General features: G+C 41.2%; 1 protein-coding gene across 3 annotated transcripts in view; it reads right to left on the minus strand.

Moving 5' to 3' along the window:
* Window positions 1-22,740, minus strand: part of ASTN2 (astrotactin 2) — a 948,324-nt gene that overhangs the window by 543,778 nt on the left and 381,806 nt on the right. For all 3 annotated transcript variants that reach the window (XM_032251601.1, XM_032251600.1, XM_032251599.1), the window contains one exon: window positions 2,041-2,208. In XM_032251601.1, coding sequence (XP_032107492.1) covers window positions 2,041-2,208 — 168 coding nt within the window. The remainder of the gene's footprint in view (window positions 1-2,040; window positions 2,209-22,740) is intronic.

Below are 22,740 nucleotides of genomic sequence, written 5' to 3' on the forward strand. Positions count from 1 at the left end.
TCTCTCTCTCTCTCTCTCTCTCTCTCTCTCTCTCTCTCTCTCTCTCTTTTACCCAGGAACAAATGACTGCCATCCTGACTCAGGATCTGTAAGTAATTAATCTTGGAACTTGTTTTCTATTGGGTGTTTAATGGAATCTGTGCCTTCTATTTGAAGAATCAGGGGCTATCCCAGGCCCTGATGTTGGGGAGAACACAAAGGCAGGCTGCCAGCACCAGACTGATGGTCAGGCAGGCATTAACTGGGCAAAGGTTAGACAAACCACCAAGGGTGGCAGCCAGTATAACTGAGCTTACTGTGTGAGGGACTCCTGGGTCACAGTAAAAAAAAGTATCCTGTAAAGGGCTCACTGTAAACTCTTACACCCAGCCCCGCTTTATTTCCCATTTTGGCAGAGTTGCTAGACATTCTAGTATTGGAACCCCACTTTAGCTGGGGGCTCTCAGATCAGGACCCACATGCCCCTTCTCTACTGATGTTTAGTAGTCACCTTGAGCTTATTTCCGAAACAGCACTCTTTACTTTCCTCACGCAGCACTGACCTTCCTGCAGCATCCCCTGACACAGTAAATAATAACTCAATGCGTCCCATTGTTGAGACTGAACAATTTGGAATAATCTTTGACTCCATTCTGTTTATTGCATCCTATATTCAGTAATAAATTCTGTTGAGTATATACTCTTAAATACACCCAGAATCTGATCAATGTTCACCATCTTCTTCTCTCACCTCCATGGTCCAAGCCACTACAAGCCGTTGCCTAGATTAGAGCAATAGAACCCTTGAACATCCCTGAATCAATTTGCCACACAGCAGCCAGAATGCTCCTGTTCAAATGCAGGTCATAGCATGTTGCTTCTTTACTCAGAATCTCCCAAGGACTGTCCATCTTCCCCAGAGTAGAATCCAAAGTCCGTATTATCCCCTACACCCCCAAGCTTCTGCTTCTCAGCTTTCTTCTCCTCGTCTTCTTCTTTCTCACTCCCCTCCAGCCATCCTGGCCCCACTACTAGTGCTGAATAAACAGCATATTTGCATATTCTCACCCACAGAGCATTGTCTCTTTTACCTCCTTCTGCCTGGAACACGTCCCTTGGATATTGACATGGTTTCTTCTCCCATTTCAAAGTGCCTGCTCAAATGGTACCTTCTCAGAGAGGCCTCCCCTGACCACTCTCTGTATAATGAAACTCCCAGCTTGGCATTCCATATGATTTGTACATAACCAGCATCTATCATCACCTCACAGAGTCTGTATATTTACCTGTTTATTTGATTACTGCAGCACTATCCCACAGAAATTTTCAGAATGATAGAAATAGCCTGTATCTACATTGTGCAACAATGTAGCTGTGAGTATATGGCACATTTGAAATCTGGCTGATGTGACTGGGAAAACGAATGTTTAATTTTATTTAATTTCAATTAATTTAAAATAAAATGCCACATGTAGCTAGTGGCTACCATATTCACAGTGCAGGTTTAGTGCCTACCCCACTGGTAGGTAAACTTCATGAGGTTGGAGATTTTACACATTTTGTTCACTGCTGTGTTCCCAATACCTAAAAATGTGCCTGGCTATTAAAGAAATACCTGCTGAGTGAGTGAATGAATATGTTATAAGCTTTCCACACAGCACCTCATTCAACCCTAATGACAGTTTTGTGGGTTGGGTGCTATTTTCATTCTCTTGTACTGAAAGATAGGCAGTGTCTTGCTCAAGATCACCCAGCTAGTACCAAGAAGATAGTCTCTGAACGCAGGGGTATCAGAAGTGCAGGCATTTTGCTTGTCTGGAGTTGGACCAGATGTTCTGTGTGGTCCTTTCTTACTCTGAGATTCTGTGGTTCTTTTAAGAATTTCTTCCCTCGAATGGCAATGGCAGCACATAGATGAGCGTTAATTACATCGATGAGCCTTCTTATCCAGCCACTTGTCAATGGCTCAGAATCCATGGTTCTTTAGGTAGAGGGAGCACAGAGGCTCCTTCAATTCACCGTCTCCCGCCCTCTATCCCCATCCCAGCTCCCATGGCTCACCGGTTTCTGGGTCACAGAGCTGCTCGCAGGCGTCTGTTGTCCTTTGTCCACAGAGGTCCCTCACCCATGGGGAGGTAGCATTGATCTGGTAATATAGGGAAAGCTTGGCAGGGTTTAACCAGTCGGAGATGTCCAGGTAGCTCCCTTCACTCACCACGAAGCTGCTTCCTATGGGTGAACAGAGAGAGAGAGAGAGCTACTTTCTTGCTGATTTTAGGGTCTTAGCTGATGCTACAGGAACACAGAGAGGTGTGTACATCCACATCCCCTAGGTCATCTGATCTCACTTGTCTGAGCACACTTGCAATGTACCCGTCATGGTATTGCAAGCCCATAGGGAGATAGAGGCAAATCAAACATGGGAGAGAGTGCAGCCTAGTGACGAAAGATAGCCCCTTAGGACTGAGAGGGAAGTAGGGTCAAATTCAGGATCTTCCCTTACTAGGCACTGACTTCAGACAAGTCACACAGTGTGCCTGGGTCTTGGTTATTTTCTCTTTAGAGGAGAATATTAATGGAACCTACCTCATGGAGTTGATAAGAGAATGAAATAAATAAATTTAATTCCACAAAATAAATGCATGCAGATAAAATGCTTAGCTGGCACCTGACTTATTCTAGGAAATAATGATTAAATATTGAATTTCAAAGGAAATGAGAAAAGCTAATGTCCCTGTCACTCAGGTATCTCCTGTGGAACAGGGTTATTGATGCCCACAGGGGCCAGGTGGCTGATATCAATAGGAGAGACTGGCTGAGTGTGAAGGAAATAGCATCCAGGACTCCTCGCCTAGCTTGTGTTGTTTGTTTTCTTTTTGTTTTACTATGAGAAAGACAAAAAGATATAGAGAGACAGACCAGGATAGAGAAGACAGACAAAGTGAGATTTCCAAAGAAATCCCCAGCACCTGTAAGGAATAGAGCAGCAGCCACTGCAGAAAAAATGTCTGGATGTTGCAAAACAATAGGGAGAAGGTGGGGTTTGGGATACAATGAACACTGTAGGCACCATTAAAGTGGAGCAGCTAGGGGCCGGGCATGGTGGCTTATGCCTGTAATCCCAGCACTTTGGGATGCCAAGAAAGGAGGATCATGAAGTCAGGAGTTCAAGGCCAGCATGACCAATATGGTCTAATCCCTTCTCTGCTAAAAATACAAAAATTAGCCAGGCATGATGGCATGTGCCTGTAATCCCAGCTACTCAGGAGGCTCAGGCAGAAGAATCACTTGAACCCAGGAGGCAGGGTTGCAGTGAGCAGAGATTGTGCCACTGCACTTCAGCCTGGGTGACAGAGTGAGAAAAAAAAAAAAAATTGGAGCAGCTATGACCCAGCTCCAGCAGCTCTTGACACATGGAACTAAAGGCCAGTGGTACCAGATCTTCAGATTTTCTTCAGGAGAAGCTAAACATTAACATTTTTGTTATAATCAACTAATATTTTAACATTTCTGATGACTAACATTTCTTTTTGAGTGCTTGCATAGGCCAATATTTGCTCTAAAATATTATTTATTATCCCATATATATGTGGAAACATACATATAATGTATTACTATATTACATATACATGTATAATATGTATTCCTCACACATGCATATGTACACACACACACACACACACACACACACACTTTTTTGGGGAGGCAAGAAACAGAAGCCCATTCAGGATGGCTGCATATAAGTTGCAAATGATGAGTATATGCATGTATGGCAATAAAACAAAACAAAGATAGAATTTCCAAGGGGGAAAAATATGTACCCAAACAAGATCAGGCTTCACAAAGCTGGACAGGGAGTGTGAATCTAGATTGATGGCAGAGCTAGGGACTGCAGCAGAAGGAGACTTTAAATTGTGTTTTATAATTAACATAACTCAGCTTCTTTCCTTGTGTCTACCTCATTGTCAACTAAAAACAAACAAACAAAAAATTTTCTGTGTATGCAATTCAAGTTCTCTAAAGACAGACTCAGTTCATGAGAATCATATGGGTTCTAGAGAGGCCTCTCTGTCAGGTTACATCTGACTCTGCTGGCTGACCTATGGTTGGACTCCTTTGGACTCCGGTGCACAGCTATGGTCCAATGAGCAATGGCCAGGGAGGCGCGATCACATCAGACCGCACCTGGCTGTCTGAGCATCTAAGACTGTGGGAGGAGAAGTTTCCCTGGAAATAGTAAGTGTATGACCGGCAATGATTATCTTCTTTCATTTACACAAATCATATGATTTCTGTCATCCTATGCAATAAGTCCCTAAGGCATGGTGGACAACATAATTTTGGTGCAAAAGAAAGAGACATCTTTGTGAAGTAGAGGGAATAGATAGTATCAGGACTGAGATAAGGAAATGACCACATTTCAAGTTGGCCCTAAAGTCCTTGGCAGCTAAAGCAAAAAAGGAAGGAGTCTGTTGGATTCCATATCTCAAATTTCTGGCAGGAGAAGATATGCAAATCTATCTGCAAAGCCATATTTCCCCCCCTGGAAATAAGCCCAAGCAGAAACATGTCACATGGGTCCTTGAGCAAGGCATAGAACATCAGTATCAACTACAGATTTTTCTTTAAAAAAGCACAGTCATGCTGTTTAAATGGATAATTCTTGTATTTATTCTCACTAAAGACTGAAAGATAGATATTGAATTGTGTCCCAGGGCTGAGTTTGGTTAATCCCTCTACTTCAGGAAAGCTACACAGTGCAGTGATAAAGAGAATAGAATCGGCAAGATAAGACTTTATATCCTCACTTTTTTACTTACCAGCTCTGCAAACCCTCAGTTATCCTATATGAAAAGTGTGATACCAATTCCCCTTTCCTAGGCTGATATAAAGATTACATAAGACAATGCATTTGTCTTAGGTCAGAACCATCAGAAAATAGACTCAGAGGCAGGCACAGGCATTCAGGACGTTTTGCGGTACATATTCTTCTAAGAGGATGAGCGAAGTGGGATTGGGCAAAGGGAAAGGTCAAACTGACATACAGCAAAGCCCTCAGCTAATCCCATGGGGAGTCTGGTGCTGGGATGGTCCTTCAGTGATGTTCCAAATCAAGACCAAGATGTCAGGAGTTTATGTCCCCACATTGGCCAGTCATAGGTGTGAGCTATCCCTGGAGAGGGGTCATAATCTTGCCTGAAGTGGTCCCTTTCAATGGAAGGCGTTTCTCAAAAAGGGACTCAGCTGAGAGTGGCCAACCATCCACATTTCTGGGAGCTGGGGAATAAGTGCCTATGTGCTGCCTGGAAACCTGAGTGCATCATCACAATGTCCACTACAAGCACTGTGAAATCTCAAGAAATAGGAGCTATTTTGATCATTATTTTTAATTCTCATGAACTTAGAAGCTCTAAATGCAATACCAGTAAACAGATTTCTCTCAACTATGAGAAATATGAGTCTCCTTGGAAGAGACTGGCTTGAAAGCAGGTATGATAAATGGAAAGTTTGTGTCCTCCCAAATTCCTGCCTTGAAATCTAATTCCCAATGTGGTGATATGTGGAGGTGGAGCCTTTGGGAGGTGATTACATGCGTGGAGCCCCTTAATGGGATTAGTGCCCTTATCAAAGAGACTCAGAGAGTTCCCTCACTCCTTCCACCATGTGAGGATGCAGTGAGAAGTGGCCATCTGTGAATAAGGAAATGGACCCTTACCAAACACCTAATATTTTAGCACCTTGATCTTGGAATCTGCAGCCTCCAGAACTTTGAGAAATAAATTTCTGTTGTTCATAAACCAACTGCTACAGTAGGCTGAACAAACTAAGACAGCAGTTTATCCTTAATGTCTTTAAAAAGATATTATGCAGAGTTATACAGATGGTTTAATGGCAGAAGGGAGTTAATATCCTTTGAATACCCTCTGTTCATTCATGGCATGAATGTGATATGAATTCTGCTCACTTAATCCTTAAAATGGCCTTGCAGGATAGGTATTTCCTCCAATTTAACACAAGGTTCAGAGAGAAACTGACCTAGTTAAATTTGTACAACCAGTAAGTGGCCAAAGCAGAATTTAAACCAAGGTTTTTTTTTCAGCCTTCGAAGCTGGAACATTGGCATTTTTTCAAGCTATCTTGAAGCTCAGGGGTTTTGGTCAGGTTGCTTTCTATGGTCCTTTCTCTGTCTTAGTGCATATCATGTAGAGTTGGAGGGCTTTTGCTTTCTCTAATAGACTGTGATTTCCTACAGAGAAGAGGTCATGACTCATTAGTCCTTATCAATCCAACTCTCAGTAAAATGCCTGGCACATACTAGGAATTTAGTGAATGTCAAGTGCATTAATGAAATCAGAGTTCCATGCTTGACTAGAGAGAAATTCAATTCACTTCATCATGGAATTGTGGAGCAGAAATGCCTCCATATTGACCCCACAGTTTAATTTTTTTTCCATCCTGTGAGAGCCAGAATATAAGACTAGCCCTTCAGAATCTCCCTAGCTCCAAATTAAACTTCGAACATCACTATCATGGCTCCTGAGCTCTGGTTCACCCAATGGGCTCATGACGTGTATTGCAAAAGTAGAGAGACAGGTAAAGAAAGTCAGTGAGAAGGGTCAAGGATGTGTGGAATGGAGGTGCCATATCAGAGCCTGAAAAGAAGTAACTTTGTGCCTAATGTAATGTTGTCATTTGTGCAATGTCAATTAAACTCCTTCCTGTGTAAGAAATAGACATAGAGACTGAGAAATGGGCTGAATCCACGGAGAAAATTATGGATAAAATAAGGTAGACCAAATATCTGTCCAGATATCTTTAATACAATGTAGGGTGTGGTAAGAATTGCCTGAAAAATATAGGCATCATCTGGATATAAGGAAGAGGAAAAAGGAGGCTCAAAGAGGAAAATTGAAGAGTTGGCCTTCAAGCTACACCTTGAAGGATGCAAAGGAGACCATGGCATAATGAACTGTTTCCTCCAGAGTAAGTGGCCACCTATGCAGCATTTACCCCTTAAAGCTAGACTCCAGAACTGGCCTGTACTACTCTTAATCTCTTTATTACTTGCAAGGCATACCACTCAAGTAGCACCTATATGTACTTTGGTAGAGTGCCATTCATTCACTCAGATATGGCTATGTGCCAAGCCTCACAGCAGGCTTTGGTTGAATAAAATATGGTGTCTGCCTACTGATAACTTATAGCCCAGGAAGGAAGATTAGATATGAAAAATCTAAGGCAAAGCATGACTATCTGCTTCCCTCCCCCAGCCCCTTGCTTCCCTTACTTATTTGCCCACCTAGACTGTGCATCTCTTGTGCATTTAACTCTACAATCACTGCCATGCTTAGTGTGTAGCCAAGGTTCAGTGTGGGCATGTGAGAGAGAAAGCAAGCACTAAGTTTAAGGAATGTCAAGCAGAGCTCTCTGAATAAATTCCATTTATCTGGGAATACAAACTACACGGAAAAGGAATGAAATGCACGATTCCATGTGTCTCATGCTTTTCTAGTTTTTCTTTGGATCCTTGTTTTATTTTTTGGCTTTAGATTAGAAGTGTCCTCCCCCTTTACTGACTGTTCTGAGTTCCTCTCTATACTCATATAGATCTCCCCAGAGAGCAATGACTCTGAAATAAATCTCTGCCAAAATCTCAACTTCAAAATGTCATGTTTCCTTATTTTAAAATATATATATATGTAATTTTTTTTCTCCCACTGACTTGTGGGAATATACATCATCTAATTAGCCAAATGGATTTTCAGTTCAGCGCAATCATTTCGTTATCTAGCATCTGAAGCCCAGCGTTGCTCAGGGGACTGCACGGGCACGGAGGTCCTCATTAACTCTGATCTTCAATTACATTGATTATAAGCCCGCTTCTGTAATTGTGCAGCATAGATCGGGGGTGAGCTGGGGAGCTCAGGCCACTCTGTAGCACACTTTGAAAAGCCAGAGGCACATCAGCCCCCAAAGAAACAGAAGGCTACAGATGAGAACTGAAAATACTGAGGAAGGAGGTATCACCAGACAAAATTGCCTGAAGAGCCAGACAGCAGCTGCAAATGCCTTTCATTACACCTCACATCATGAGACAGACCTTTGAGAACCACGGATCGGAGATTTCAAAAGAAGGCTCTGGCCACAGTGGCAAATGGTGAGCAGAGTAATGAAAGACTGTGTGGCTAAAAGATGGTCTTTGCAAATGAAGCATAGGGACTGTTTAGCCAAAAGTTTTCATTTTTATTTTCCCTTTTTCTTTGGGTAAAAATAAAGATTTCCTTCCTTCTGTTACATCATGTATACCACAGGTCCTAGCTGTCTTGGACCTGGGAGAAACGTCTTCCTGGGAACACGATGAAAAGCAAACTGTGTGATAAAGCAGGAATGAAGACCATATCTACTACCAGCCTGACAGACCCAAAAAGAATGTATCACTTTTACCCTTCTCCTGGGTCCACAGAGCCCCAAGTCAGGCTTGAATAAATACATTCTGCCACCTACTATTAACAGAAAATTATTTAAGGAGTGGGTGGTCGAACTGCAAAAATGGGGTTAAACACAAGCTTGAGGATTTCTGAGTATGAGCAGAGGCAACCTGGATAGCAGGGAATAAACAGTCTCTGAGAGCAGCCACCCCATGAACCTCCAAGGAGTTTTTATTGTGGGGGATCATTATTGTGGGGGTGGTTCTCATACAAGGATCTTCCAGAGTCCTCAGCCAGTCATCTCTGTCTTCACCCCCTGATCTTCCCCTCCCACCTCTCTTTCCTCTGCCATCTTCTTTCCTTTTGCCTTGGATCAACCCCAGCCTATTTCTCTGTATGGTTCCTACCATTATGGGTTGGACTGTGCTCTGCCCCAAATTCATATGCTGCAGTCCTAACCTCTAGTATCTCAGAATGTGACCATCCTTGAAGACAGAGTCTTCAAAGGGATGATTCAAGTTAAATGAAGTCATTGACATGGATCCTGTTTCAATATGACTGATGTCCTTATAAGAAGAGAATTTTGGGGCACAGGTACACATAGAGGAATAACATCTGAGGACACAGTAAGAGGACAGCCATCTACAAGACAAGGGGAGAGGTCCCAGAAGAAACCAGGACTGCTAACACCATGTTCTCAAACTTCTAATCTCCAGAAATATAAGAAAATAAATTTCTGTTGGTAAAGCAACTCAGGCTGTGAAACTTTTTAATGCAAGCCCTAGCAAATTACCTCTGTCTTATTTCTTTTTGTTGGCTTGGTTGGTTTTTTTAAAAAAATTATTATTATACTTTAAGTTCTGGGGTACATGTGCAGATCTTGCAGGATTGTTACATAGGTATACACATGCCATGGTGGTTTACTGCATCCATCCCCCTATCACCTACATTAGGTATTTCTCCTAATGGTATGCCTCCCCAACCTCCCTACCCCATGATATCACTCCCCTAGCCCCCCCAATAGACCCCAGTGTGTGATATTCCCCTCCCTGTGTCCATGTGTTCTTATTGTTCAACACCGACTTATGAGTGAGAACAGAACATGTGGTATTTGGTTTTCTGTTCTTGTGTCAGTTTGCTGAGAATGGTGGTTTCCAGATTCATCCCCATCCCTGAAAAGGACATGAACTCATCCTTTTTATGGCTGCATAGTATTCCATGGGGTATATGCACCACATTTCCTTTATTCAGTCTATCCTTGATGGGCATTTGAGTTGGCTCCAAGTCTTTGCTATTGTAAAAGGTGCCACAATGAACATACCTGTGTATGTTACTTTATAATAGAACGATTTATAATCCTTTGAGTATATAACCAGTAATGGGATTGCTGGGTCAAATCGTATTTCTCTTTCAAGATCTTTGAGGAATCACCACACTGTCTTCCACAATGGTTACACTAATATATACTCCCACCAACAGTGTAAAAGCATTACTATTTCTCTACATTCTCTCCAGCATCTGTTATCCCCAAATTTTTTAATGCTCATCATTCTAGCTTGGTTGGTTTTTTGGGTTTGTTTTGAGGCAGCTCTAACTCTTTCACCCAGGCTAGAGTGTAGTGGTGTGATCATGACTCACTGCAGCCTCGACCTCCCTGGCTCAGGTGATCCTCCCACCTCAGCCTTCCGGGTTGCTGGGACTACAGAGATGCTACAGGACCACCACATCTGACTATTTTTTTGTGGTTTTCACAGAGACAGGGTTTCGACATGTTGCCCAAGTTGGTCTCAAACTCCTGGGTTCAAGCGAGCCTTGGTCTCTCAAAATGTTGGGATTACAGGAATGAGCCACTGCTCCTGGCCACCTCTGACTTATTTGACGACAAATATCTCAAGCTTGCCATTTGCTCCACTCAGTAACCTTTATTTTCTGCTTGGGATACCTATGAAACACTTCTCAGAAGAAAGCTTTCAAATGTATAAAACCAAATTCATAGGATAACAAATGTCACAAATAAGTGAAACACAGTTCCATCAGGTTCATGGAGCTCAGGATAAAAACCCAAGTCTGACTTAAGCTATTTTCATCCACTCCCCAGATACCAAATCTGGTGTCTGATCTGGTTCTAAACACTTCCAACATCACTGGATGGACAGAAAGATAATACCCATAAAGTGTGTGAATCAGATGGAAATGACAAAGTGAAGAAAGAAGCTAAGAAAATGCTGAGATGTACTAGTGGCTATTTTAAAGACAGTCAATCTCTTTCTTTTTGTTAATTTTACATAAAAATACTTCCTTTCATGCTCTGAAGAAGACTGCAACTTGGTTAAGATTGGGGTTTCCTGGAATCACACAACAGATTAGAATTTTATGGTGCTATTCTAGTTATGTATCTAATTTTACAGACTATCAGAAAACATTGAGTCTCTCTAGTCCAGAGTTTCTCAGCCTTTAATATTTTTATCAAGTGTTTTTATAAATTTTTCCCTAATCACCTCCCACCCATGAAATTTTAATACCAGAGATATATATCTGCTTATACACAGTATGTACTGTTTATATACTATACTTTTACTGTACATAGTGTAAAATATTCTCACCCCACTCCCAAGATCAATTTTTACCCCTTTGGGGATGTTATGTCCTTATTGAAAATGTAAGTTATAATCAGAAAAAATTCCTTTTGCAGAAATAAGGAAAGTGAGGGTCAAAGAAAGCGGGGGGGAGGGATATACCCGAGATCCCTCCTAGGATTAGTGGAATAGCCATAGCTAGAACATGGACTTTGTGACTCTCAACCACTTCCAGCCATGAGGGAAGTGGGAGTGAGAGAAGTCCCCTGACTCTCCCAGAGTCACAGGTGTCAGGGCCAGACCAGAATCCAAGTGCCGTGACTTCTAGCTCAGGGTCTGTGTCAGCATCTTGCACTGACAATCAAGAAAGGTCCCAGTAGTGGGGAATTGTCACTCGGCTAGAGCTCCTTCCTAGGAGTAGGAAATGCTAATCACTGTGAGAGGATCACTTCACAGAAGAAACATTGAGATCTTATCACTGCATATCCCAGAAAAACAAACAAACAAAACAAACAAACAAACAAAAAAACCCATTAACAATCCACTGGGATTTGGGGTATTCTAGGTTAAAAATATATATATATAGTTGTTTCCAAATAAAGCTATATCTAAATGCCCCTTCCTGTTTCCAAATAGACATCTTCCTGAAGTGCTGTGCCCAAATTTGCTACAGGCAAATGTGTGTCTATCGTTTTCTGTCTTCCCTACCTCAGAACTTGTGATCGAAGTCTGGCTGAAAACACATTGCCACAGAATTCTACAAGCCTTTATGTATCCACGCTCTTGCTTCAAAGTTGAGTTAGCGGTGTTTGAGTCTGTACAAAAAAGGTTTGAAGTTTTGACATTTCAAAAAAAGTATCTTTTCCCCTAAGAACACAACAGTTTGGTACCAAACCAGGCTACGGGAACAGAATAAAGTCATGACATGTTGTCTCATTCTTCTTCACCTTATTTAAATTTTTAAAGAAGAATTTTGGCTGAAGGTTGAAAGAAGCTATTTACTTTTAATTTATTTATTTATTTATTTATTTATTTATTTATTTATTTTGAACTCTTCTCGTTACTTCATTGGGAATTTAGGCATCAGATGCAATGTCAGTGTTCGGTTTCTTTTTAAATCAAGGTCTGTGCTTTTTGCATGCACATAGTTGATGACTGCTCCCCGAACCCAAAGGTCATTTAGCTCTGAATTTCCAATACTAAAAAATCTCTCTCCGTGTCAGCTGCTCAAGTAAGACGTGAACTTAGATGGGAACTTTGACAGGCGTCTAATGGAAACAGATTAAATCCTGGCCCAGCCACTGAGTTGCTGTATGATTCTAGAACAAATCACTTAGCCTTGGTAAGCCTCCTCCATTTCTTTTTCTGTACAATGTGAAAGCTTACTTCATAGAGCTGCTATGGCAATTAAATAAGATTCGTTTGGATTGCCTATGGATAGGACTGGCTAAGGCCTTCATGTTTTATTATTCTAGGGACAAAATGTCCATGACAGATCATGCATTCTATTTATAACTGTCTATTTGTCTATATATACAATATATATTGCTATGTATTTTGCATGTGTATATACAATTGATAATTGTGTCTCTGTATATGAGCATACACATTTGTACATACACATAAGCACAGATAATTCTACCAATAATGTGTGTTTTATGTAGATGGTGCCTCCTGACGTTGTGTAACACGGTGATCCTGCCTGAGACACAGCCAGATAATAGTTTCATTAAAAAAAAAATGCCTGTGCTCTCATCTACACAGGTTAGACTCATTTCTTCCAGGCTGACTTATCCTAGTAGCTTTTTTCCTGATTGTCACAATATCCTGGGATGATCTGTGTAGGGTAGGAATGAGAGATCCTACTTGAAGACATGTTGCAAGAGCGAGGAACTGTTGTAGGGGTCCTAGAAGTATGCCCGGCATATATATTAGGTGCAATACATTTGGAATGGAAATTTGTGGCTAAGACATATATGGCTGAATAAATTAACAAATGAATGAGTGTACCTTATGGCCTGCAGGACCCACCAACTTCATATGCTCCCTGCAGCCCTATTCCCACTTCTTAGAGCCCACCCTTTTTTTTATGAGATGCACTTCCTTCTGCCTTTCCCAGGAAATCTGCAGAAACATCAGGAGCTGTTTGTCAAAGACAGCTCACAACCCTGAGCACTAAGAATAACCATATTAGCAATTCCTCCCCAAATCTGTTTCATTACTACACTGTGGGGTGGATGCCAGCTGACCAAATTAGGCATAGGCACTGGCCTGCTTTGTGTTTCTTGTGTCAGTGTGTGTGTGTGTTTGCAAGTGTTCCTTTTTCCCTAGATCCCTTGCTTTCTACTCTCTTCTCTTTTGTCTGGAAATGACTTCACTGGAAATAGCATAGGCCTTGAGGTGGGCACACCTGGATTCAAAAGGTGCCCTGACGATTCATCATTTGAGTGACCCTGGGAAATACTCGCTGTTTCTTTTCTCTGCTTCCTCAACTAAAAGAGCGTGAATAGCACTTACCTTGCAACATCTGCAAGGTAAATGTAACTCTGTGTATGTGCCTCACTCATTGAATGCACATAGAAAATGGGATTTTTTTTTTTTTTTTTACTGCTGCCATTGCTTTGAAATACTACTAGAGGGTAGGTGTTACTTCTATTCCCATTTTACAGACAAGGAAATTGGAGCTAAAAGAGGTTAAATGTACAGTCGTAAATTGCACAGCTAGGAAACTGATGATTCAAAATTAGAATGCAGGCTACCTGACTGACTCCAGAGCTCTGTGAGCACATGGCTGCCTCACACTCTGCTTGCTCCAAGGAAAACCTATCCACATCACTAAGATTTTTGTTTGTTCTGTTTTTTTCTTTGTTGCTTCTGTCAACATACATCTCTGATTATTTCTCTAAATACTGAACTTCTCATGGTGGTAGCTGAAACATAAATCATGCCATGTTGAAAGAGAGAGAGAGAGAAAAAAAAAGAAGTCAGCGAGAAGGTGACATAACATTGTAATTCAATACTTAATATCTCCAAAGACATGTAATACATCGTCATGACATTTTCAGGAGATATTTTCTGGAAACTGGACAATAATTCAAATTAATGCTGAGCCTAAATCTAATTGTTTTATGATGCTACAAAGGACTACATGGGGCAAAGCATCCAAAAATCAGCGGTTTCAACAGTCACGTTGATGGAACAAATTTTACTGTCTGGCACGGATGAGAACAGCTGCCTAAATATACAATATCGATACCTAGGGCAACATAATAACAGGAATCTGCATCTTAGCCACACTGTAGCCTTCTCAGCAACCAGGCTTTCACCAACCAAGCCCTGCTATGAATCCTGGGAAATGGAAGGAGAGAAAAAAAATGAGCTTTGTATTCAAGAGCCAAATGAAAGCCCTGGGGTTCAAGTAGGACACAAGGTGGCTGAGGTCCACATTTCTGGTATATGTCACATGAAAGATGAATTCCTGTCTTCTGTTCCTGGAAGAAGCTGGTGAAATGTAGTCTGAAGGAGCCAGTCTCTGGAGCCGCAGAGGACTGGTTGGAGCTCCAGCCTTGCCATTTACCACCTGATGGCCTTTATGCCCACGACTGGCCTATGTGAACCTTGGGGATCCTCTTCTGTAAAAATGGGACAATATCTAACATATACTCCTGTGTGTAATGGCACATTGAGATGTACATGGTTCATGTAGGAAGCATAATTGTTTTATGATGATACAAAGGACTACATGGGGCAAAGCATCCAAAAATCAGCAGTTAAGGTATAAGGTATTATCTCATATTTAAAATAAACAAACATAAATATAGCAATTCAGGGTGTGTGTGTGTCTGTGTGTCTATGTCTGTGTGTGTGTGTGTGTGTGTGTGTGTGTGTGTGTGTGTGTAGCAGAAATTCTAGGATATACATCAAAAGACTAATCAACCAGGAACACTAGGATTGGAAATATCCTAGGAATAGGAAAAACGGTATATTCAATATTTGTTTCATTTACGCATATATTACCTTTGTAATGAGACTACTGATGATGATACTATTACTAGTACTTCTATGATATTGAAAACAGCAATAACACCAACTTCAGAAGGCTTGGGAGGGAAGACAGGGTAGAATATATATAAAATTGTAGTAGTGAGTAAAACGCATAGAAAGTGACCAAAAATTGCTTTTTTTTTTTTGTCTCTAGCTAACTGCCAAGACTATGTTCTCCCTCTGTTGGAATAGGGTGAGACAGTGGGCCAAGATAGGCAGAAATTGACTAAATAATGCCATTTCTTCTTCCCACCCTTGCCTTTGTCCCCATATCTTGACATTTCCTCCTAACCACCCCTATCTTCCCAGATAATACTCATTCATCTTCCTTCCCTGGTCCCATCACCTGAAAGTAGCCTGTCCTTCTCCTGTCCTGAAGCCTGGTACATGCATCTCTCTTCTTAAATCAGTGTCACCACTGATGAATTTGAATTTAGCCCACACTTTCTGAGTGCTCAGCATGTAGCGGGGTTTAGGATATGCAGATGTCTTATCTACCTAGGGAGAGAGTGAGTTTTCTAAAGAAGAATCCATATCCAATTCATCTTTAAATAGGCATCTCTAGGCACAGCCTTTGGCCCTTAGTGAGTAATCAGTAAAGCATTTTGAATGAATGAATGGTGCTTTCAAGCAACTATTTGCAGAATATTGCCATAGATGCTATCAAATGGAAACAAAAGAGGCAAACCGCAGAGTTCCCTCCCCATACTCTCCAGTGGTGCCTCAGATCTTACCTGAGACTCACTAAAGGGCCTTGATAATATACAATTTTATTTTTGTTTAGCATTTAAGACACTGCATAACAACTTTACATCCAATAGCTCACTTGATCCTCATAGCAAGAGCTATTAGAGGTTCTGGAGTCAGGTCTGCTCCACAGCTGTGTGCCCTGGGGCAAAGGTCTTACCCTCTTTTGGACTCAGTAAGCTCATTTGAAAAATAAAACCAAAACAGTAACAGTAACTACCTGTAGGGTTACTGTCAGAAAGAAGTAAGTTAAAGAATAAAAAGTATTTATCAGAGTGGTTGGTATTCAATTATATTATACTCAGTGTACATGCATATATGTTCTAGGGAGCTACTTCATTACCACGTCACAGATGGAGAAGTTGAGGTCAGTAAAAGTGTCTTGCCTAAGTTACACACAATTATTTAACTACAAACCTGGAACTAGAATCCAGAAGACCATACTCAGGGCCCTGTACTTTGCCTTCTGAAACTTTATTTCTTAGCAGGCTGATAATTGTGTTTAACTTCTGAATGTATTTATTCATACTGTCAACAAATGTTTATTGAGCACCACTAATGTGCCAAGCCTGGTTGTAAAAGCTGGGAATCCAGCAGGAAATATAAAAGACACAGCACTTGGCCATATAGAGCATACAATGTTGGGGCGAAGATGAGCATTAAGCAAGTAAATGCACTAACACTTAGATTATTGCAAATATGAATGAGTGCTTTGTGGAAAGGAATAAGCTACTGTGAGCACCTCATGGGGGTGTGTGTGTGTGCGTGTGTGCGTGTGTGTGTGTGTGTGTATTTTATAGTGGAGAAGGGAGATAATCATATTAGTGAAATAATGTTCTCTACAAAGGTAACAAGATATGTGAAGTTCCTTTTTATTTCATTTTATTGTTTTTGAGACATGTCACCATCTGTTGCTCAGGCTGGGGTACAGTGGTGCAATCACATCTCACTGCAGACTTGAACTCCTGGGCTCAAGAAACTCTCCCACCTCAGCCTCCTTAGTAGCTGGGACTACAAGAACATGCAACAATGCCTGGCTAACTTTTACATTTTTTGTAGAGGTGGGATATTGCTATGTTGCCCAGGTTGGTCTTGAACACCTGAACTCAAGCAATCCTCCTGTCTTGGCTTCTCAAAGTGTTGGGATTATAAACATGAGCCACCAGCCTGGGCTTTTTTTTTAAATGTGAAGTTTCTGACATAGAAAATAGGTTGGGTTCTATTTTCAGTTGGAACCTACTGTCTAGCAAATGATGAGCTAAACTATGAGAAACACAGGACACCTGGAGTATAGCTATGCTTTTGCTTTCAAACATAATTGTCATTTCTGAGGTGTTAATATCTGGAAGGGCGCAGCTAAATAGCCAACCCATGGCTCGTGAATCTGGACGAAACCCCATGGGGCACTCTTGCAGTTCACACAACAGGAATGGGTATGTGCAGAGACCCTATAAAAGGCCAAACAAAGTTAATATCATTTCAATGTTCTAAAAAACTAGTCAATTGCTATTTTTTGTTGTTGCTAAATTCATTTAGATGATGAAGCCTTTCTATTTTTTATAGACAAAGAATCCAGGGTAGTGTTTAAGAGCAGAAATACAGAGCCAGGCAGCTGGTATTCACGTTCTGGCCATGCCACTAACTAACCAAATGATAATGATCCAGTTAAATGGGGCTTGGTTCCTCGCTATAAAAATGTGGATAACAATCTCATAGGAATGTGGAGGGTAATAGATGTAAATTAAATTTCCCTTGTTTCAAATTACTCACTTTTAATGTAAACGACGTAATATATGCAAAATCCTTAAAATGGCACCCGACACATAATAAATGCTGGATAAATGTTAGGTATTCTTATACTATTTCTACCTACATATATTTGATAGTTCTTCTCTGAAATAAAAGAAAATGTTGCCTTGTTCAAATATAGCTTTGCAAAAACAAACACAATAACCAAGACTCCTTCTTGAGCAACATATTAGCTTTAGATATAGCAGTGTAACCAAAAGCCCATTCTGTGACTCATTTCTACTTTCCTGATTGTCTGTTCCTGCTCTGGTCCTCAGCCAGGAGTCAGTCTTTAGCCACACCATGGTTATGTACACATCAGATTGTGTATGTGCATAAACAAGAACACACAGCTCCTGCTGTCTCTGAGGACTGCAAAGAAATGACATTAAAAGTGAGTGATTTGAAACAACTGAAATTTAATTAAAAACAAAATTAAAAGTTGTTCCAAGCCTGGCGCTTCAGCCAGCAAGACTCAGAGGAAATTAGTAAGTGCTGCTAATAGCTGGATCCAATTCACAAACCTCTATGAGGAGAGAGTCAGAGCAAAGAAGATGCATACCCTTTAGATGAAACAATTAAAGATCGCTTCTGAGAAATAATCATGCCCAGTATCCCAAGGCAAAAAAAAAAAAAATGCTGGTTTGTTTCTCTTTGACTTTCTCATTTCTATTAAAGGAAAGTTCCCTGAGATTCTTCTAATAGCTTCTTCAATGGCAACACACTGATTTTGAAATCTAGACTTAACACGGGAGGCGGGGGCAAATTTAAAAAATGGTTTTCATCCACTGCCCTGATATTTCACCTTGCCAATTTATCATCCTCTGAAACTTCAAATCCTCAAGGGGCTTAGTAAAATTGATTCTCCTCAAATAATGAAGACGACTGTCAGCTGGGAATTGGGGACTCAGCAGCAGGATGGTTAAATGTGTTGGCTGCAAGAGTGCTGTGGAGGATGGAATCAGGAAGGGCAGTGGGCAGTGGGCAGTGGGCAGTGGGCGGAGGGGCTGCGTCTGAGACAAATGCTCAGAAGCAAGTCCAAGAAGTCCATCTGTCCTGGGTTCTCAGGGTAGCATGGAGAGAGGTACAGGATAAACAGCAAAAACTATGACAAGAAACAAGAAGACACTGAAAAACAAAACAAAACAAAAAACAAACAAAAAAACCAAAATAAAATAAGAAAAAACAAGACAATAAAGAAGGGTGTGGGGTAGAGGAAGGGGGAGGAATGACCAGACCTGTGACATTGGAAGTCTCCATGAGCATTAACTGGCCAGGGGTGGAATGAATCAGCTTAGCCTAAATACACAAAATTGGAGCAGACAGTACATGTCCCTGAACCAAAGAACTGCCTTGCTCTATTTTCCTTGGTGTCATTGCCCATGGAAAGGAAAGAGAATGCCCATTCCATGGAAGAGCTTGCCTCTGCTCACTTCTACCACTCATCGCCCAGTCTGCTCCAACCACATTCACCTTGTTGCACCTTGTTCAAGTCACCCAAGTGGCTTTGACTGTGCTGTTCCCTCTGCCTGAAATACACTTGCCTCTCCCATACAACTTCACATGTTCCTTTAAATACTACTTTCTCAGAGAGATCTTCCCTGACCACCATATCTCAGCCTTCCATTCCAAATCTCCTTTATTTTAATTATTTCACACCATTTTAATTATCCTCACAGCCACTCTCACACGTTGCCAAAGCTTACTTTGTTGTTTTGCTAATTTGCTTTGGTGTCCACCTCCTGCCGAGAATGAAAGCATCCTGCAGGCAGGAGCTGTGTCTGTCTTTTCCAGCACAGCATCTCTACTGCTCTATGACACAAGAAACAGGAAATAGGAAATAAATATTTGTTCAATGAGTGAATAAATTCTGTAAAGATTAGAAAAGGTATTATAGGTAAAATACTTAGCATACTGCCTGGCACATGATGAATTCTAGCTGTTATTTTCATAAGGATCTATATTATGTTGATTTGCATTCTAGTGGTGAGGTTGTTTCTGGAAGGAGAGAAGGATGGGGACTGAAATAGGACTGGAGGACTCTAGGTGCCAACTTGCTGTCCTCACACTGTGTTTGGAACATGCAATATGCCATAAGTATGCACCTGTTGCCTAGATGGATCTTACTGAGGGTGTGAGGTTGGGGAGGGGATGGGACTGGGTGCTGCGGAGGGCTGATGCTGCAAGTTGATTGGGGAGAAGGGAGAAGCTGAGGCCAATTTCCTTTTGCACAAACCAATCTCATTCCATCCTCAAACCAGTTCTTCGAAGTGGACAATGAATCTGTCCAAGCCCAACTTACCCTTTGATGCTCAACTCAGTTACTACATTCTCTAAGGATCTTTTGATGTCTACCTCAGTGAGAATTACCTTCTCTATCTTCCGTCGCATTCCTGATGTAGCTTTGTGAGAATGCAGCTTATGCTTACTGGGCTCAATACTCGTTTTGAAGAGTCTACCTCATTGTCAAATCTTGTGACCTAATTTCGGGCTTCAAAATAAAATTGCAACCAATAATTCAATAACAGGAATCATAATTAAAGTAATGGTATTAAATTTCTCAGAATTGTTTTTTGAGTTATTTTTAAAAGTATCTTGAATAGGGAACAGATCTAAATATACTGAGCTCCCATTCTATCTTGAATATTGTGACAAAAGGGGGTGGTTATAAAAGTGGAAGACTCCCTGCCCAAAAGTAGCGTATGGTTCAATTGAGAATTAACAAGATAGACCGTTATAACAGAACATAATCGGTGTTGTGATGAAGACAAAATAGGAAGCTTTGGGAGCACAGAGCAGGGATGCTTGCCTCCCCTGCAAAGTCAGAGAATGCTTCCTACAAACGGTCACACCTGAGCTGAGTTCAGTAGCAGGAAGCTAAATGGAGTAGAGGGGTGATATGGTTTGACCGTGTCCTCACCCAAATCTCATCTTGAATTGTAGCGCCTATAATTCCCATATGTTGTGGGAGGGAGCTGGTGGGAGATAATTGAATTATGGGGGCAGTTTCTCCCATATTGTTCTCATGGAAGTAAGGCTCACAAGATCCCATGATTTTATAAACGGGAAACCCCTATCGTTTAGTTCTCACTCTTTCTTTCCTGCCATCTTGTAAGATGTGACTTGCTCCTCTGTGCCTTCTGCCACGAGTGTGAGGCCTCCCCAGCCAAGTGGAACTGTGAGTCAATTAAACCTCTTTCCTCTAGAATTACCCAGTCTCGGGTATATCTTTATTAGCAGCATGAGAACAGACTAATACCAGGGGTAAAGGGATTTAGACAAAATGAAAGATATGCTGCAAAGGAATAAAAAGGAGTCTGGGCCTTCAGGAAATAGCTATTTCATTTGGCCTGAGGGTGAGATGCCGAAGGAGAGAATGGGCTAAGATACGGCGGAAAATAGTTTCTGGCTCTAACATTCCGCACTGTAGAAAACTGCCAAGCTAGCTACGTGGCAATACGCACACAATGTGCCCTCACCTCTGTACCCATGCTCTCCCTTTTGGGGTGGCAGAAACTGCCATTTTTAATTGATTTCACATTTTAAGTGTCATACCAGCTCCCATCACCGAGCCTCTGTATCTTTTTTCAGGCCTCTGCTTCCATTTAAAGTCCTCTGCCCAGCACATTAATGCTTCATTTGAGTCTTTGCAGGGAATGGCTGGTCCTGGAAACTTCAGGTCATGTTAACCCTCATGTGGGTGACACAGACTGATCACTCTCTCATCCTCCACCCAGGTTCAAATACTGTGGTGAGAAGTCACCTGAGATATTACTCCAATGATTCAAACCTTCAGGGGAGCAGCTTTCAGAGATCTGGCAAATTAATTTTGCTCGCAGGACACAGTGACATCTCTTATTAATAATTTTTATCCAGGCAGCATTTGTAAAGGTTCTAATATTGTGTGTTCTTCAAAGTTGCCGGCATATTCTTCCTTTTTTAAATCGGAAAATGTAGCCAAGAGGTACACATCTGATCCTTGGTCTCCCATTGGGATGCTGGTGCTTCAGCAGAATTTTAACAATCCCTAGTTTTTGAGTGTGATTACCAGACCCTTGCAATGAACAACCATTTAGTTCTCGCAATAACAGTCTAATTTCTGGTGTATTAGCATCTCTATTTTTCAGAAGATGAAGCTTGAGTTAGGATTTGAACCCGGGTATACTCTGGCATTTGTGTTGAAGCTCATAACTATCACACCTCATAGCTTTACAAAAAAAGGGGATTATTCTTTCAGGCTTCCTCAACTCAGTTGGGCTTCTTATGTTAATTGATATCTGGGGTCATCAAACCTTCCGGGATCCCAGGCGCCAGATGCCACATCATCTTTGACTCTTCCTCTTCCTTGGTCTCTACTTGCAGTTAGTTGCTGTATTTCCTTGTTCTAGCTCTACAGGAACTCTTTTGTTTTTATTTTCACATTTAATGCCCCTGTTCAGGCCTGATGTTATGAACTCAGTAAGGCAGCCCCTATCAGAGTTCCTTGTCTCTAGCTTTGACAACCTCAGATTCACCTTTTACATTGTGATCAGTCATTCAATAAATCACTATTGAACACTGATTGTGTACTGGAGATTACAAAGGAACAAGAAAGCTACATCTCAGCCATTACGGGTCTTATAGTAGCTTTGGAAGGGGCTATTGTTTTCCAAGTGTTGAATATGTGTCAAGCAATATCACTCTTTAAGGTGGTTTACTGTGACTTTCCCCATTTTACAGATGCACAAACAGAGGCTTAGAGAAGTTAAATAACTAGCTCAAGGCTACATAGCTACAAAATATCAGAGCCAGGTATCAAACTCAGGTAGTGAGATTCTACAGCCCAGACTCGTAACCAAATTAGACATTGAAGAAATAATTGCAAATGCACTGAATGCAAAAAGAAGTAGCTCAGGACTCGACTTAGACTGAAAAGATGGTGATGGTGATTCCAACAAAAATGAACATTACCAAGTACTTTAGAAATACAATCTTGTTTAATTCTCACAACCCTACAGATTAAGAAATAATCCAGAAGGGTTAAGTAACATTGGTAACATCTATTGTCTATTATTTCATAGAGCTAGCATTTGAACCCAGGTGTGTCTGACTCCACAGCCTGAACTCTGAATTAACAAGTTGCCTTGTTAATTTGTAAAAGCAACCGTGACCTTTACACTTCTTTGATTAAAATCCTT

Source organism: Sapajus apella, unplaced genomic scaffold (genome assembly GCF_009761245.1).
Source record: "Sapajus apella isolate SASKATOON/1434 unplaced genomic scaffold, GSC_monkey_1.0 scaffold76, whole genome shotgun sequence".
In the NCBI taxonomy this organism is placed as follows: domain Eukaryota; kingdom Metazoa; phylum Chordata; class Mammalia; order Primates; family Cebidae; genus Sapajus; species Sapajus apella.